We start from the raw sequence: 18,074 nt of genomic DNA, 5'->3' as shown, positions 1-18,074 counted from the left end.
CATTTTCCCCACAGAGCCCTCCACACACTGGGACACCCATTCCCTTTAACACCAGCAGAGATCCCACTCACGGGCAAGAGTGGATTCTGTGCAGGTCACAGTGCTGATATTGCCAACATCAAATAACATGTCTATTCCCCCAGTACTCCAGCCTGGCTCCCCGTGAAACTCATGGGGTATCCATGGAGGTTTTCAGGGCAAAGTGGGTAGCATGGTGCACTTCTGCACCGCTTCATCCTAGATACCTCCAATCTGACTTCCCTCTGTGAGCAGCAGCTGAGGGGACCCATAAGAATCCCAAAAGCTCTATTATTTTTCAGTTCCCCTAGAAACACAGCAGCAGCAAGAAAAAGAAAGGGAGAAAGATTAGCAAATATCTGCAGTGGCCAGAGATGGGACACTAGATGGGGATGTCACTGGTTTATTACACAGAATTCTTTCCCAGGGGTCTGGCTGGTGGGTCTTGCCAACATGCTCATCGATTGCCATATTTGGGGTTGGGAAGGAGTTTTCTCCCAGGCAGCGGCGGCTCCAGGCACCAGCGCTCCAAGCGCGTGTCTGGGGCGGCAAGCCGTGGGGGGCGCCCTGCCGGTACCTGCGAGGGCAGCAGTCAGGCAGCTTTCAGTGGCTTGCCTGCGGGAGGTCTGCCGGTCCCGCGGATTCTGTGGCAATTCGGCGGCGGGTACGCCGAAGCTGCAGGACCGGCAGACCTCCCGCAGGCATGCCGCCGAATCCGCGGGACCGGGGACCTCCTGCAGGCATGCTGCCGAAGGCAGCCTGCCTGCTGTGCTTGGGGTGGCAAAAAAGCTAGAGCCACCCCTGCTCCCAGGTCAGATTGACAGAGAGCCTGAAGTTTTTTTGCCTTCCTCTGCAGTATGGGGCACGGGTCACTTGCTGGTTTGAACTAGATTAAGTGGTGGATTCCTTGTAACTTGACATCTTTAAATCAAGATTTGAGAACGTCAGTAATTTACCCAGAGGTTAGGGACTTACTACAGGAGTGGGTCAGTGAGGTTCTAAGGCCTGTGATGTGCAGGTCAAGCTAGATTATCATGATGGCCCATTAAAGTCTATGAGACTAACAGGGTTAATGTCAGCACAGTATATATGATACAGAATCTGTTAATATCTGAAATACATTAGCTGGTGTTATGTAATCTTTAAAAATATTCTGCACTTTCTATTCATCCAAGGATTTCAAAGTACATTACAAAAAAAAATTAATTATCAAAACTCTTGGGAGGTAATGCAGGGATACATAGGGATCACCTTACCTACCTCAAAATTGCAGCTAGCTCTGGAGTGGAGCATTAATATCCCACAGCAATACTACAAAGGATAAATAAATTATACCATATTTCATATCAATATGTGAACTTCATTGGGAGTTACAAACATGTAAAGAGAGCAGAATTTGGCCCATTGACTTAGATTTTAAAAATACAGTATCTTTGCTAATTATATGCAGAGAGAAGAAAGACAAGAGGATTTTTAATAATTTTTTTCCCGCAGTCATTGGTCATATGAATGATTTTGCAAGAAATAATACTAAAAGCAGAATTTCACAGCTATAAATACTGAAGATCAACATTTGTCACTGGTACGCTGAATTACCTGTTGTTCAAATCACAGCTTGTATAATGGCTGTATTAAAATTTACCCATATAAAGGACATTTTTACACAACCCCTGAATTAAACTCAGAATTCTTACCAAAAGAGATGTGTGTCTTCTCTCTCCTTGAGTGGATGACACACATGGGAATCCTGATTCACAAAGAAATATGGCATGTACCATCAATGACCAATAATTGCACAGTTCAGACAGGTCTGAAGCTGTTGCTTATGATTATGGAGAAAAATACCAGATATTGGCATCCAGATACTGCAGTGACGGGCACATGAGCAATGCCTTGTTAGCCCTCTAGATAATGCATCTTCCTATAGACTATATAAACAGTCCTGTAAGTTGTAACAATCACTTGTTTATGAGCACAAGCCTTCCTATCCCTTTATATCTAGTGTCAAATTCTCGCACTGCTGACTCAACCTGGATTTAGTCTGCACGTTCCTCTGTCACTAAACTCCTTTGAGAAGACGTGTTGTTGCAAGTCACATTAGTACAGATGAGCTTTGGCCAGACTCAATACTTTGCTCACGATACCTCTGTGCATATCGGGAGTGCACGTAGGGATGAGCCTTACAGTCTTTACAAGACCTTCAGTACCTCTCTCCTCAAATAGTCCTATCAAAATCATTGAGATTAGTCACACTAACACCTTACTGCCAAAGCAAACTCAGGTACTGAGCATTTAGTAATTTCAGTGCAATGAAGATCTGGCCATCCAGTGGATTTTCCCAGCAGAAGGAACTGGAGCATATCTCCAAAGGCTTAGAGATGCACTCTTCTTTGGGATTACTTGTCCCCATTTTCTCCTGGTACATGAATGGTGAAAATGTGGCACCTTAACTTGGAGTCTCTTTTTTTCTGCGGAGGTGCTTGTATTTCTCAGCATGATTTGTGGCAACCACAGTCATTGCTTCACGCTGTTTATTACAGCCACTAAATCTCAGTCTCATTTCAGACTCTTAATGTGCTTGTTCTGTAGTTGCCTCTTTTCCTTTCCTTTGAACTTCTCACTGTTCTCATTGCTATAATATTTAACCAGCTACTACAGGTCTCTCTCTGTTAGGATTTCTCTTCCTGTATCACACAGCCTCATTTACATTATTCCACTTGAGTAAACATCCTGACTCTAAGGGTATGTCTACACTGCAGAACAAAACAACCCCTCCCCGCAAAAACCAGCCCCACCGCAGCATATCTCAGAGCCTGCATCAACTGACTTGGGCTTGCAGGGCTCTCGCTACAGGGCTAATAATAGCAGTGTAGACATTCCTGCTTACGCTAGAGCAGAGGTTCCCAAAGTGGGCGATACCGCCCCCTGGGGGGCGCTGGAACGATCCAGGGGGGCAGTAGTAGCCTCGGGTGCAATTGGGGGGCGTTGAATAAAAATAAGGGGGCGGTGGAAGCATAAAGAAAGAAGAGAATATAAGAAAATTTTGAAAAAAACGTTCGTACATGTTTCATCTGTTGTGTAACAGAGTTAAAGTTGTAGTGATTACTTTATTTTCCAAATAAATTCACAAATTATAACCGATCAGGTGTCAAGTCCGCCAACAGCTCTTAACAAGCAAGTGTTGGCAGGCGAGCGTGTCGCGCATTGTCGGGAAGTCCAGCATGCATCGGCAGGAATATGTGCGTGTAATGACTTGTTTACAATACGATACTATAAATAGGTGACATGTATGAAATCTAATTTAGATTGTTTCTGAATTGTGTAAAAAGCAATTAACAATAGTGCAATAAGTATTTAACAAATTTTATTCATATTCGATACCTTCCATCTTTACGGATTACGGATCACATGCAAAGCAATTTGTATTATTGTTGTTTCAATAAAACAGCAATTTACACGTGAGTATTTTTATACATTTTCTTACATATCTACCGTACGTTTCTGTGTCTCTAGTGCTTACTAATAATAAAATCGTAGCAGGCTTGTGTCGGTACAGTACTATTTGAAGTGTACAGTCAATATATTTGTCATTTTTTATTACAATATTAACGAAACTGGGAATGAAATCGTAAAAAAACTGTTAACTATTAACATTTATTTATATCTATCGAATCATCTGTGTTAATTGGTAAATAAGGTGTGTGTTAATAAGGAACAATTATTTAAATAAGGGCAAACAATTAAAACTATTAACTGATTTTTAATTGCATATTGATTATTTTTTAAATTAATTATTTCTTGATAAATTTGGTTTGATATTTGAAAATTTAATATCAAATACATATATCTAATGCTGAGCAAAGAACAAAACCCAGTTTATTAGTTTCATTAGTAGTTTAGTTTGGTTGTCTTTTGCCGTCTTACGCAAAAACCACTGATGTCGTGGGCGATATTCTAATAACACATCTTTCTTTACTATATTGTAGGACGTAGGTAGAAATATAGATACATAAAAGAACGCAAATTTGTCACTGCATCTTTCTGTTTGTTCGCTTAAAGAAGGTAGATTTCCAGGGGGGCGCTGTGTAATTTTTTTTCTGAAAAGGGGGCGGTAGGCCAAATAAGTTTGGGAACCTCTGCGCTAGAGCCTAGGCTCAGAGACATCCCCTCTTTCCCCCTTGCTGGGTTTCAGAGCCTGGGCTCCAGCTCATCTACACAATTTTTAGCCCTGTACAGCAAGCCTGAGTCAGTTGACCCAGGCTCTGAGACTCGCTGCCACAGGTTTTTATTTGAAGTGTGGACGTACCTAAACTTTCTACCTCCTCCTCTATGAATTTGAGAATTAATGCTCAATACACCAAAAGGCATGGGATACTGATCCTCTTCTGAGCTGTTTTGTCTGCATTCGTTAGCATCATATGTGCTCAGTTGGTTTTTTGGAAGGGACAAACTTTACTGCATTCATTTTATGTAACACTTTGCTTCTATTGCCAACAAGATGCAGCCTAAGCTACAGCAAATCCTGCGTCACAGAGAACATATGCTACCTATGTGATAAGGGTTTCATGTTAAAGGAACACACCTATGAGAGATGAAATTTAATTGCATCAGGGTCCAAACCTGCCATCCTCATTCACTCCAAGTAGTGGGATTATTCATGGAGAGAAGTACTGTTCAGTGTGAGAGAGTGGCAGAATCAGACCTGTGACGGAAAGGAACTGAATGTTTATTATGTATTTGAAGTTACATCAACAGCCAAAGAGATTAGGGTGGGTGCTGTGGGAATTTTATAAATCTAAATTAAATAAAATCTCTCTCTTTATCCTAAGAGTTAAAGTCAAAATTGTGTCTGAATGGAATCCAGCTATCACAAGGGAAAATATATTACACCTTCTCACCAGATTTCACCTCTTTACAAAGAACAAAGCAATGGTTCAGATCCTCTGCTACAACCATAAAGTGCACTCCATAGCTCAGGATGGGAGCTTCAAACGTAGCTTTTGTGCTTTCCGAATCCTGTCCCTGCTGCACACCGAGATGATCCCCTGACATAATTTAGAGCAGGCTGAGGGCTGCTGCAAATTATACCCACTGCCAATGGCCACAAGAGGCCAATACTACAACCAGAGATGACTGGGGCATAGCACCATCCAGTCCATGCCCCCTATTCCCAGACATTCCTCCTCAGGGAGGATGGGCTGCAGAGGAACTCCAATGCTGGCTCTACACCATGATCCTCCCATGGTGAGTTATGATGTCTCCATGTCCAAATTCTGCTAGGAATATGGTACAAAACCTCTGCCTCGCTCCTGTGGAGCTGAGCCTAAATGTTAGAAAGTCTGCAAACGAACAGCTGACACATCCAGCCACGTCTTCATAGCCATATAATCACCGATCATTCGTAATCACTCCAACTGGCTGCACTGCTCACACAACGTTAACTCCCAAGCTCCCCGTGGCAATGGTAGCTAGGGTCAGGCATCTTCTTGATATGCAGTGGAGTGAAAGGAAACCCATTTATGGCTAAGCCACTCAAAATTGAATGAATAAATGTTTCGAGTGCTTAACATTCATCACACATGAGCGCTTGAGTAGCTCAACTATCAATTACAGAGCCTCATAACGTCCCAAAACTTCGGAGCTAAACACGCTCATTGCCTCCACTGAGCTCCTAAATTCTCCCGGGTAGTGGGAGTGAAGAGGCAGACAATGACTATACAGCTCCTTAACGTTTTGGGGATGGCCTGAAACACTGGGTCTTAGCCACACCAATGAAGTGTTTATGCCTTAAAAATTGTAAGTGCGGATTGTGAAAGTAACTATCCAAATTTAAATTAGTAAGTAGCTAAGAATTTTAAGCATTCCAAGTGCTGATGGATTATCCCCAGCGCTGCAGTGGATGATTTAGTGCTATAAACACCTGTTTCTGACTCACCTATTTTTATTTTCATCAAGAAGCAATATGGCAAGCAGAGCCACAGACAGGAAACATGTTCTGAATATAATAATCTTGAGTTTATATAGGATCTTTTATCACCTCTCCAAAGCTCCCACCACTTCCACTGCATTGAGCTTGATTGTATGGGCTTTATTAGGGATGAAGTGATAAGACCCCGATTTTTTTTCCTACAGAAACATGGCATAATTCACCAGTCTATCATACGCATTATTATGATTTTTGCTTTAAAGGGATAATGTCACGTAGTTCAAAGCCAAAAATCTGACCTCCCATAAAATTCTTATCTGCTGGTAATCTCTGGTTTGGTTCTACATTTGAGACTGCTTTAGCAGTGTCCTTTAGATACTGTGAGCTAGTTTCTAACACTAGGTGCATGGAAATCAATCTCAGATAAGAACCTTAACGGAAGGATTTTCTTAACATTTTATTCTTTCAGCTGATAACCTCACTGCACTTAGACAAACATTAAGATTCACAACCCTGCTGTGAGGTAGGCAAGGATTATATAGCTCAGAATATCAGGATTTAGACTAGACAGACAAGGGGGAGGTAGTAACTTTTATTGGACTAGCGTCTGTTGATGAAAGAAACAAGCTTTCAAGCTCCACTGAACTCTTCTTTAGAGATGAAAATTTGTGATTTGCCTAAAATCATACAGTAAATTAGGGGAAGAGCTCCTAGTCATGGGTGCTAACACCTAGATCATACAGTACTTCTAAAATGTCACTGAAACTTGTAACTAAGGAGGACACGGGAGCCTTGCCTAATCCAAAAAGGATTTTACACCAAACGGGCCCCAAGATGTTCAGAAAACATGAGTTACTCCTCAAATCTGTCATTGTTGCCTTTCACCTTTTGTCACTTAAACTTACAACCTTGAAAATTTAACACTAACTGAAGCCATTTGAAGATGACCCTGTATACAAGTTTTCATATTTGGAGGATCAAAAGCAGGTTGCATTTTCTTAGAAAGTTTCTTTAATTTCTCTCTCTTTCTTCCCCTTACCCCTTTTCTTTTTTTCCTAGTCAGACACAGAGTTTTGGGATAAGATGCAAGCTGAATGGGAAGAAATGGCTCAGAGAAACTGGATTTCAGAGAACCAAGAAGCGCGTGGCCAAGTAACTATCTCGACCAGTGAGAAGGTAACATCAGTAACCCGCTAACACAGCACATCGTTTCTGTGCAGGTTTTAGAGTCACTCTCCTCGGTGTCTATGAGAGGAAAACAAGGAAATTCCTCCTCACAACTATACACTACCTGCCACTAAGGCGAGAATTTCTCAAAGGAGCTCAGCTCCCATGTAGGCACTTGAGTAAGAGTCACATTTTCACAAGAGCACAGCACTCTGAGAGCATGTTGGGATCTGAACTCTTTGGAAAATCTGGCTATAAGTGTCACAATAGGAGCGGCTAGGTGCCGAGCACTTTTGAAACCAGGCCCTAAATTAAGAGTGTTGGGCATTTGAAAATCTGGCCCTATGTGTTCAACAACTTCCCATCCTAGGAATGAATTTCTCTCTCCCCATCTCCTTTATGTATTTTTCTATGATTTATAGTCTCATTTTCTACATATATTAAAACACTCTTTACCTTGCATTGGCAGGAAGGTGGATTGGACAACCCTAAAATTCTGATCCCTATGATTTATGACCCAGTTTCTATAGTCCTTATTCAGGCATTCATTTATCTCCCTCAAAAGCACGTTGCCTGAGAGCACATCCACTCCAGGCAGAGATGACCAGGCTTCATTGGCTGACACAAGCTGGGTCGCAGTCGCAGAGTGAGGCAAACCCTGTTTCAAACCTAAAACAAGCTCAAGTGCTTGCAATACGGAGTTGCACCTTGGGTGTTCATTGAAGGTTTTATGTTATTTCATATGTGCAAGCACTGAACCGACATGGAGTTGAAAGCACTGGGGGAGGCTAGTCCATGCGAGACATGCTCTTTATGCCAAAGTTTGATATATTTGGTGCACACTGGGACCAATCCTGCTCCCATTGAAATGGATGGGGTCTACTGTGTAGGAAGTGACTATCTCCTAAGTATAATACTTTTGTGAAGGGTTCCCCCGGGGGTGCCACCCGGAACTGGGGTACCACGAGCCCTTTGACCCACCAGCCTGGGCTCCCTCTCACACTGTGCTACTGTGACAAGCTGCAAAGCCCTGCAAGCCAACACTTTCACCAGCATTAACACAGGTAGGGACACACCCAGCTGCAGTTACATGCAGGCTCTCTAACCACCAGCCTCCCAGCATAGGACCCCAGGGCAGTACCATCCTCCCCTAGTCAAATCTGTCCAGTATATGGGTTTCATACCTGGTTTGCCTCTTCCTCAATGTGAAGAGACCAATGCATACTTGTGATAATCAAGCCAAGATTTTCCCCAAGCACTCCAGTCAAAGCTCGCTGGTTTGGATTAAAACATAAAATAAATGTATTAACTACAAAAGATAGATTTTAAGTGATAGCAAACAGATCAAAGCAGATTACCTAGTTTTCATTTTATTTATTTACTAAGTCTAAGATACTAGAAAGACAGGATATGAACTAACAAATTCTCATCCTGAGTGATAAACAGGCTGGCAGATTAAGGCACAAGCTGCATTTGCTTTGCAGCGTGGGTTTCCCAGGTTTTCACACACAGGCTAGAAGTCTCTTTAGCCTGGGGCCATCACTTCCCCCAGTTCAGTCTTTGTTCCTTAGGTGTTTCCAAGTGTGTTGTTGTAGGGAGAGTGAGGTACAATCATGATGTAATTTCCCCCTTTTCTATCTTCTTCCCACTTCCTGGAAAGCTCTTTTGCTGTGATCTGGGTCAAACAGTTCCCATTGTGTAGTGCTATCTCTGAGAGGTTTCTGTTGTATGCAATACCTGGGGAAATCCTTGTGCTTGTGTGCATTTCCTCAATAAGCCATTAACATTGTTTGGACTTTTTACTGTTGTACCTGAAAGGCTGCTTGTGGGTGTTTTCAACCTCACAACATGTTTCAGTAACACATACATAGCCAAACTGCATAACTTCACATATGATAGCACATACAATCCAACAAGATATTAATGTCTAGCAGATCAAGACTTTTAGAATGATACCTCACAAGGCATACTTTGTGCAAAACATATCCTAATTATATGGCAGTGGTGAATAAGGGAGTGCCAGGGTGTCACAACTTTCTTGGAAACGAGGGTAAATATAAAGGGCCAGTAACAAGTGCCCTGGTCTGTTGGATGTGAACCACACAGTTTTACACTTTTTTTATTGAAACTTGACAAGGGAACTCGTACCATTTTCATGCAGCAAAGAAGTTTTACACCTCGCTAGGAAATAATAAGCTATTTAACTGTATGTGCTTAACACTCCTTGCTACTGTGTTTCATCACTGGACCATTAACTGTCTGCTCCAGGGCTATTATTTTCATACCGAAAACCCTTTCAGAGACTGGCCTGGTGCGTTTGAGGAAGGACTGAAAAAACTGAAAGAAGGAGACCTGCCCCTCACTATCTTATACATGGAGGCTGCCATTCTACAAGACCCCAGTGATGCAGAGGTATTCACTCCCCTGCCTTTATCTAGGGAGGGGAAACAGCTACAAGTGTCTCACTTCACCTAGCATAGCAAGGATGGGGAGGATTCAAGGTCAAAACTTTTGGCAGTGGTTATTACGTGAAATAAAATGGAAGGTAACAGTGTGTAAGGAGCGTCATATACTTTGAAATGAATTAAGCAGAGCTGATCAAACAATGAAAACTTATTTTTGCAGTTTCAAAACTTTAAAGCTGTTATTTGAAGATGTTAATCAGTTTATTAAAAATTATTTGACATGACCATCAAAATTTTTCAGTTACCAAAAATTCTGGCAAATAAAACAATGTTTATAACCATTTTCAATCAAATATATATTCAATCAATATATATATATTTTAAAGTATTTATTTTGTTTTGTTTCTATTTGAGGGGGGGAGGGAACATTTCAACAGTTTTTCACAAAAAATTCCATTGTAGAAAAAGACCATTTTTCAATTCAAAAAAATTTCCACCCCGCTCTAGAATTAAGATATTCTTCAAATCTGTATTGCAGGTTCCTAGCAAACATTACAGCATTTTTATTTGTAAACAGTAATCTCAGAAATACATAGGAATACTGGCTAATGAGTAAGGAAATGGAAGGTTCTGAGATATGGCAGAGAAAGTTAATTGTAGTTGATACTAGCATACAGCAAAAGCTAGGACTGTGATATATTTCGAGGCTGCATGGCTGAAAGTGCTCCATCTGCTGTGTGTTTCGGGTCTCTAATGTTAAAAGGCAGTGTGAATTATTTGAATTTTAGAGCTGAAATTGATGTGTGGGATGTGGGAGCAACAAAAAAATAGCCTAGGAGTCAGGTGTGAAGAAAGGAGGAGCCAAAGACCAAGGCCTATAGGGCAGCAAGAGAAAGGATTTCACAATGTACCTGACTGACATGATGCAATTTACATGAAACTGTCTTAGGAGCAACATGAAGCAGAAATAAGCCACTTACCTCGGGTATGCCGTTAAAATACTGATGTTTACTATACTGCAGTATTTGTCATACTTAGAAATCATAAAGATAATGGAATGTCAAGAATTTAATAGGCCCACTGAATGTTTATTATTTGCATTAAAGGCTGTGTTACAAGCACAATTTCAGCCTGTATATTTGTCACAGGGTGGTCTACTCACTGTGTGGTGTGTCCTTCTGGTGCTTAGCTCCGCCCAGTTCAGTGCCCCCTTCCTTCTCACAGTACGGCTGCCTCATGACTCAGCCCTCCGGCCAAATCACTCTCTGTTTTCCCCTTCTGGGCACGTTTTTTCAGAGTCCTGCACTGGTATCCACATGCCCACTGCACTGACTACATCACTCCCACAGTGTCTCAGGCAGTCTTCCTCTTCACTGCCACCAGCAATCCCATTCTGCAGTGGATGCTAGGGGAACCCAGACCCATCCTCTACACTGGGTTCCAGTCCGGGGCCCTATAGCGAGCAGTTAAGGTCTGCAGCTACACTAACCTTACTGCTTCAACCCTTCACTATTTCTACTGTGCTTCTCCAAGCTTTTCATTCTTCAGCCTTCCTAGTCAGACTCGCCTCTCTCAGGCCTACTAAGGTCCTTCCTGGGTTCCTATGCCCCATCCTTCTCCCTTACCTCAGGGGGAGAGATTGCAGATTTCCTCCCTGCACCCTCCCATGCTGCTGACAGCCTCCTGGCTTTATAGAAGCCCCACCTGTTCCCTCAGAGGTGAGCTTCCTTCTAATTAGCTCCCACCCCACAGCCTAAATCTTATGCATTTGCAGCTTAATTGGCTGATTGGGACCACCCCACTTAATTCAGCTCTTCCAGGGCAGGCATGGGGAGTACACCTCATCACAGTACTTAAAAGCTATGACTTTTCTGGGAGAAGGGCATTCCTTTCATGGTGCAAGGGTGTATGGGGCAAAATATTAGGGGACCAGATACTCAGCTGGCATAACTTGCTATAGCTTCCCTGAAACCAGTGGAAAAGAAAGAGTGGGATTCAACATAGTACTCTAAAGTCTGTCTTCAGATATGCACGGGCCACTGCACCTAAAATCAACAGGAGTGGTTGTGTATGTGCATCTGAGTCCCACTGTGTCTACTGCTGTATGTACCTGATGCAACAAAATGATGCTGTAGAATCCCCCTCACACTGTAGGGGTGAGATTATTTTCTTCGGCATTTTCAGATAAAAGCTTGAAACATCAGAATCCATTTAGAATGTGTAATAACTCACCTGTGAGAAAACAGTATGGGATCTGACAGTGTAGAATCACCATTGACTTAAATGGGAACTTCCCATGGATAAACGTGGCCTAAAGATATCCAAAATCACTTTGCTTTGTACTGTTGGTGTATTGGCAATAGAAGTACTGTAGTCAGGCCAGTGTTGGATACATGCTGCTGTCTATATGTATCCATTTATTTAAGTAAGCATAGGGATATTGCTCTGTGATTCCAATTGCACTTGGGGACATATCATAAAATAACAGTTATTATTTTGCAGGCCTGGCAGTTTCTTGGTATAACACAGGCAGAGAATGAAAATGAGCAGGGAGCTATTGTCGCCCTCCAAAGGTAGATGAAGATATTTGCAAAATAATGGATCCCATCAATATTAGTTAATGGATGCCTGTGTGTATTTCATCTCACACTTGTGTTCTGACCTTTTTCATTTAATTGGGGGGGGAGGGGGAATGACTGGCATACAGAAGCGATATGCTACCTCTAGTCTCCATAGTAACTCCGGAGGCATGATTTTGCATTCCTATGGAGTTAATGGCAATATTAAATCTCATATTTAATTAAATAAATGGAAACACAAAAGAAAACCTACATGTCACAACAAACCTGAATTAGGCACAACGCAAATAAAATGTCTTTTCAATATTCTAGACACTTGATATATTTTCTAAAGGTTTCTGTCTTAATGAAAATGTTTCCTTAATTGGATGGAGATCCTCAGCCACTGAATACTAATTGATGGAGAACTTTGCTAGGTTGATGGGAATATAATGATCACGCTTTACCTGTTAAGTAAATGCCTATTCCTAAATATCAGAGTTATTATTCTGCCTTTATCTGTAGTGAGTGTTGTTGCACTATATTCTGTTTCCACTTGTAGCCAAGTATACACTCCAAACTTAATTGCATTAGCTATGTTAACATTCAAGCCAATTTACCTAAGGATACTTCAGTTACTGTAACTCATTTATATGTAATGTCATCTTTTCCTTACCTGCACAGAAATCCAAAGGGTTCCCTGACAAGTTTGTTTGTCCCTGATAGGTTGAAACATGCAGCAATGCCACTCACAGATACAGCAGACCAGATTCCCCTGTGCATTGTCCTGGTGTAAAGCTGGAGAAAGTCTATGGAAGTCCGTGGGCTGACTCTGACTTTACAAAGGTGTAGCTGAGAGCAGAGTCTGGCCCAACAATTCTATTGAAAAGGATGGGCTTTGGTTTCAATCTTCAAAATATCTTTTTACGTAGCCAAATGCCTTCTACAACTGCCCACTTCTAGATTACTCAAAAGTCTTCTATTTGTTTACTAGGCAGGTGCTATTAAAAAAAGGCTTCCTCCCACATTTGCTATGCCATGCTAATAACAGAAAGTGTGGGGAGTATTAGCTTTTTATTTATATAACACCATAGTCGCAGATGGCACATAACACACAAAAACAAGGCAAGTTCCCTGCTCCAAGCTCCTGCTATCCTTATTAATGTGAGTGGCTCTTTACACACCCCAGCAGTCCTCTGGAAGCCAGTAGCACTACTTTTGTGAGTAAGGGTTGCAGGATCCGGCCCTATGTTGGAAAAATTGATGCACTGCATTTTGCTAAAAGAAACTAAGATATTTTTCTTCTCTGTTTAGGTGCTTGCAGCTACAGCCAAACAACTTAAAAGCTCTGATGGCCTTGGCTGTGAGCTACACCAATACTGGCCATCAACAGGAAGCCTGTGAAGCTTTAAGAAACTGGATAAAGCAAAACCCAAAATACAAGTATATCATGAAGAGCAAAAGAGGGTCTCCAGCACTTACCAGGAGAAAGTCTGAGCCATCAAAAGAAAGGTAAACCTGGATTAGCATCCTGAAGAAATTAGGCCCAGATTCCCTAAGGTATTTTGGCTTCTAACTTCCATTGATTTCAATGGAGTTTCTCAAATGTACAGTGCGCTGCTCAGATATTTTTAAGTTACATAGGAACATAAGAATTTTGATCCCTGATAAGACCCAACAAAATGATGCTGTAGAATCCCCCTCACACTGTAGGGGTGAGATTATTTTCTTCCGCATTTTCAGATAAAAGCTTGAAACATCAGCATCCATTTAGAATGTGCAATAACTCACCTGTGAGAAAACAGTATGGGATCTGACAGTCCATTATCCTGTCTCTGAGGAAAGTGTAAGAGTCCTCCAGTAAGCATACGTGGGATACTCTTCCCCTTATTGGGTCTCATTCTGGTCTCTAATAGTTGGAGATTAGTTTAAGCCCTGAAGCATGAGATTTACTATTCCTTCAACAAAATTTATAATTAATTATAACTCTGGGTCTTCTTGATATCCACATAAATGACCAATTCCTCTTGGGGAATCTTGCTAAATTCTTGGCCACAATGACTCCCCGGTGATTTCCTAACAGGGGCGGCTCCAGGCCCCAGCGCACCAAGCGCATGCCTGGGGCGGCAAGTCGCGGGGGACGGCCTGCCAGTTGCTGTGGGGGCGGCAGTCAGGGAGCCGTCGGCGGCCCGCCTGCGGGAGGTCCGCCAGTCCCGCGGCTTTGGTGGCAATTCGGCGGCGGGTATGCTGAAGCCGCGGGACCGGCGGACCTCCCGCAGGCATGCCGCCGAATCCGCGTTACCAGGCGGACCTCCCGCAGGCGCGCCGCTGAAAGCCGCCTGACTGCCGTGCTTGGGGTGGCAAAATACATAGAGCCGCCCCTGCTTCCTAAACAATCCCAAACTTTTAAATCTCTCTTCATATGAGAGTTTTTCCAGACCCTTGATCATAGCCCTTCTCTGAACCCCTCTAATCTTGCAGTATCTTTTTTGAGACGGGGTGACCAGTACCGCACACAGTATTCCAGATCATGCTGTACCACTGATTTATAGACATTATGATATTCTCCACATTACTGTCCAGAAAGAGTAAGAAAAACAATTCCAATTAAAGTGATTAAATCATTGGATCAGGAAAATCTTTTTTAAATATGGTGTAGTATCCGTGTGAACACACACAAGCACATAGTCCATTCAGAACATTTAGAAGTTGTTCTGCAGTAGACGGTAAACTTCCCCTTTACCACCAGTTCCTATTGTTATTTTGCTAGTTGGTCTAAACGTTAGATTTCCACTTACATTAGTGGTGAAAGGTATCTATTTCTGAACTTTTTAAAAACCTTCAGCAACTTCTTCATAGACCCAAAATGCTGGGAGGATTCCATTTAGTGCCATTTAGAAATGGGGCGTTATGTTTATTATTGTTATCTTGTGCTAGCAAGATCATTTTGACTAAGCAACAATAAAATGGGGAACTTCTACTGAATGATGAAGTGCGTTATATTGGGCTTAATCCAAAGTCTGTGAATTTAGGAATCTAAATTTTGGCATCTGTCTTTGAAATCTTGGCTGTAGATTTCAAAATCTTTATCTAAGACTCTTGAGGATTGATCACCATTTTTGCCAACCTAGTTTCCTTGCTTTGACCTTGAGAGCAGCCCCTAATCCATTTTTTAGGGTGCCAGAGAGAATTGATCCAGCTTCAACAGCTCTTATAGCCCATATTTTAGATATGCCTGAGTTTTCAGCAGCACTTTGGCTTAGTGCTGGTAAACCTTTGAACTCTAATGGCCAGTTCTCAACCAGAGTCGGAATAAGTCATTACAACAATCGAGCTGAAGATGTCTATTTGCACATGTTTTAGAGGAGTATAAAGACTTGATTTGCTGGCTGTGCAGTAGATGGTGCAGCATTTACAGAGAACTGTAAGATGCAGCTTGGTGTTATTTTTCACCCTTTTCTAGTTCATTACTCGAAGAAGTAAAGGAAGTGTACCTGGAGGCAGCTCACCAGAATGGTGAGATGATAGACCCTGACTTGCAAACAGGACTTGGAGTGCTTTTCCATCTGAACAGAGAATTTAACAGAGCAATAGACGCATTTAATGCTGCCTTAACTGTTCGGCCAGAGGTACCTATTATGATTTTGCATTAAAAAAAAAGTTTCATTTTACAAGCCACTCTCTTCCTTTCCCACTTGAAGCTGACCAGTATTAATGAGATGTCTCTTCAGCCATTAAAATTTTAATACCTGAAATAGAAATGTTAATTGCAAGAGAGCCCTAATGAGAAACAGATTTATGCATGTCCAATTTTTGGCTGCACACTGATTAATTGGAGTAATTTTATGAAGTTGTCTAGAATCATGTGTCAGAACCTCACATTCCACACCAATTAACAGAGGGTACAAGTATTTTCTGCACTGTTCATTACTTTTGTGGGGGGAGGGGAAGGTCTCATATCCTTTTGTCTTAAACCAATAGTAGAAAACTCTCATTTTGTTATCAGGACTATTCATTATGGAACCGCCTTGGAGCAACCTTGGCAAATGGGGATCGAAGTGAGGAAGCTGTGGAGGCATATACTAGAGCTTTAGAAATTCAGCCAGGCTTCATTAGGTCCAGATACAATTTGGGAATAAGCTGCATCAACCTAGGCGCTTACAGGTGAGTTATGAAAAGAATATCAACATTTAAAGCCAAAAGTAAGGTGGCTTCTAAAAACTGAAAATTTATTTTTGAGCTAAACGTCTATAACATGTAGTCTGATCTTTGTTTAATTTAAGATATTGTTATACTCTTTGGATGAATGTAAAGAACTTTGGACTATGGGATAATATTCATTGTACAATATAATAAAACAATTGAGGAGTATGTTATAAAAAGTTAAGGCCCCAGTTCAGCAAGGTACTTAAGCACATGAGTAGTCCCAGTAGACTCAATGGGACTAATCGTGTGCTTAAGTGCTTTGCTGAATCGGGGCCTACGATCCAAATATCTCATTTTGTCAGAACAAATTTTATAAGGCAACAGGAGGCAACAAAGACAGAGCACTGGGCTGGGAGTCAGGAGACCTTGGTTTCAGAGCTGATTTGGGGGGAAAGTTCCCAATGAATAATTTCAACAAAAATGAAAAAAATTGTTTTTCATTAAATTTTTCTACGACTTTTTTGGAGTTTTTGTAAAAAAAAAAATAAAAGTTTGGGGAAAAAATGTTCTTCAGTTGCAGAAAGTAGAAAATATTAATCAAAAACTGACATTTCACTTGGAAATTTTCATTCTAACAAGTAGCCATTTTCACTGGAAAAACTTTAATGGAAAAATTTGACCAGCTCTCCTGAGGTCATTTCTGGCTCTTCCACTGACCTTCTGTGTTTCCTTGGGCAAATCCTTTGATCTCTCAGACTCATTTTACCATTTAAAATGAGAACAATATTACTTACCTTCCTTTGCAGAGTGTTTTGCAATCTATGGATGAAAAGCACTAAGTATCAGTTGAGATTTTCAAAGCAGTGCAAGTGATTTTATCTTCCATGAAACTTAAAATCAATAGAAATATTTCTGTAATTTAAAAAATCAAATGAAAACAGTTGATTTTAAAACATTAAATGTTTCTTTGCAACACTAATAATGCAGCACCGTGAATTTGAAAGTGAAAATGAAAACGAATACTGATTTGCATCGCCCAAACTGAACAAAATGTGAAGTGACAATTATTATATTACTTAATTTTTCATCACTAATGAGGCATAACATGCTGTATCAAGCAGACAAACTGGGTGATTCCAATGGCTAGCAACACTGTTCCTCTACCCACAAAGATGAAATTTAAAAAAACAAAGAAATGCAGATGCCCACTTGAAATAGTTCAATCTTCATGTTAGTTTGAAGTCTTGTCTATACATGAAAATTAAACCAGATAAAGTAGGGGAATAAAGTAGGGGATTAACTATTCCTGATTAACTCCATATGTGGACACTCTTATTCCAGAATAATAGTGCTTAATTCCAAAGTGGATTTATCTAATTTGGAATAAGGCTAGGTCTACACTATGGTCTGGTCTATACTACCCGCCTGAATCGGCGGGTAGAAATCGACCTCTCGGGGATCGATTTATCGCGTCCCGTCGGGACGCGACAATCGATCCCCGAATCGGCGCTCTAACTCCACCAGGGGAGGTGGTAGTAAGCGCCGCCGACAAAAAGCCGCAGAAGTCGATTTTGCCGCCGTCCTCACAACGGGGTAAGTCGGCTGTGATACGTCGAATTCAGCTACGCTATTCACGTAGCTGAATTTGCGTATCTTAAATCGACTCCCCCCTGTAGTGTAGATGTACCCTAGGGGAGGGGGGTCGACCTAAGATACGCAACTTCAGCAAAGTGAATAGCGTAGCTGAAGTTGCGTATTTTAGGTCGACTTACCTGGCTGTGACTGGCTGTGTGGGACTACTCTTGCTGCGGTGGATTTCCGGAGTCGACGGCAGAGCGATCAGGGATCGATTTT

At 41.6% G+C, this 18,074-nt stretch overlaps 1 protein-coding gene across 1 annotated transcript in view; it reads left to right on the top strand.

Moving 5' to 3' along the window:
* PEX5L (peroxisomal biogenesis factor 5 like) overlaps nucleotides 1–18,074 on the top strand; it is a 129,437-nt gene that overhangs the window by 109,721 nt on the left and 1,642 nt on the right. Inside the window, exons 8-13 of the mRNA XM_026649979.1 lie at nucleotides 7,004–7,120; nucleotides 9,380–9,523; nucleotides 12,019–12,089; nucleotides 13,389–13,586; nucleotides 15,538–15,703; nucleotides 16,081–16,238. Of these exons, the coding sequence (XP_026505764.1) occupies nucleotides 7,004–7,120; nucleotides 9,380–9,523; nucleotides 12,019–12,089; nucleotides 13,389–13,586; nucleotides 15,538–15,703; nucleotides 16,081–16,238 (854 nt within the window). The remainder of the gene's footprint in view (nucleotides 1–7,003; nucleotides 7,121–9,379; nucleotides 9,524–12,018; nucleotides 12,090–13,388; nucleotides 13,587–15,537; nucleotides 15,704–16,080; nucleotides 16,239–18,074) is intronic.

This window comes from Terrapene carolina, unplaced genomic scaffold, assembly GCF_002925995.2.
Source record: "Terrapene carolina triunguis isolate 2854851 unplaced genomic scaffold, T_m_triunguis-2.0 Scaffold88, whole genome shotgun sequence".
NCBI classification, from domain to species: domain Eukaryota; kingdom Metazoa; phylum Chordata; order Testudines; family Emydidae; genus Terrapene; species Terrapene triunguis.
This window is presented reverse-complemented; position numbering and strand designations above follow the sequence as displayed.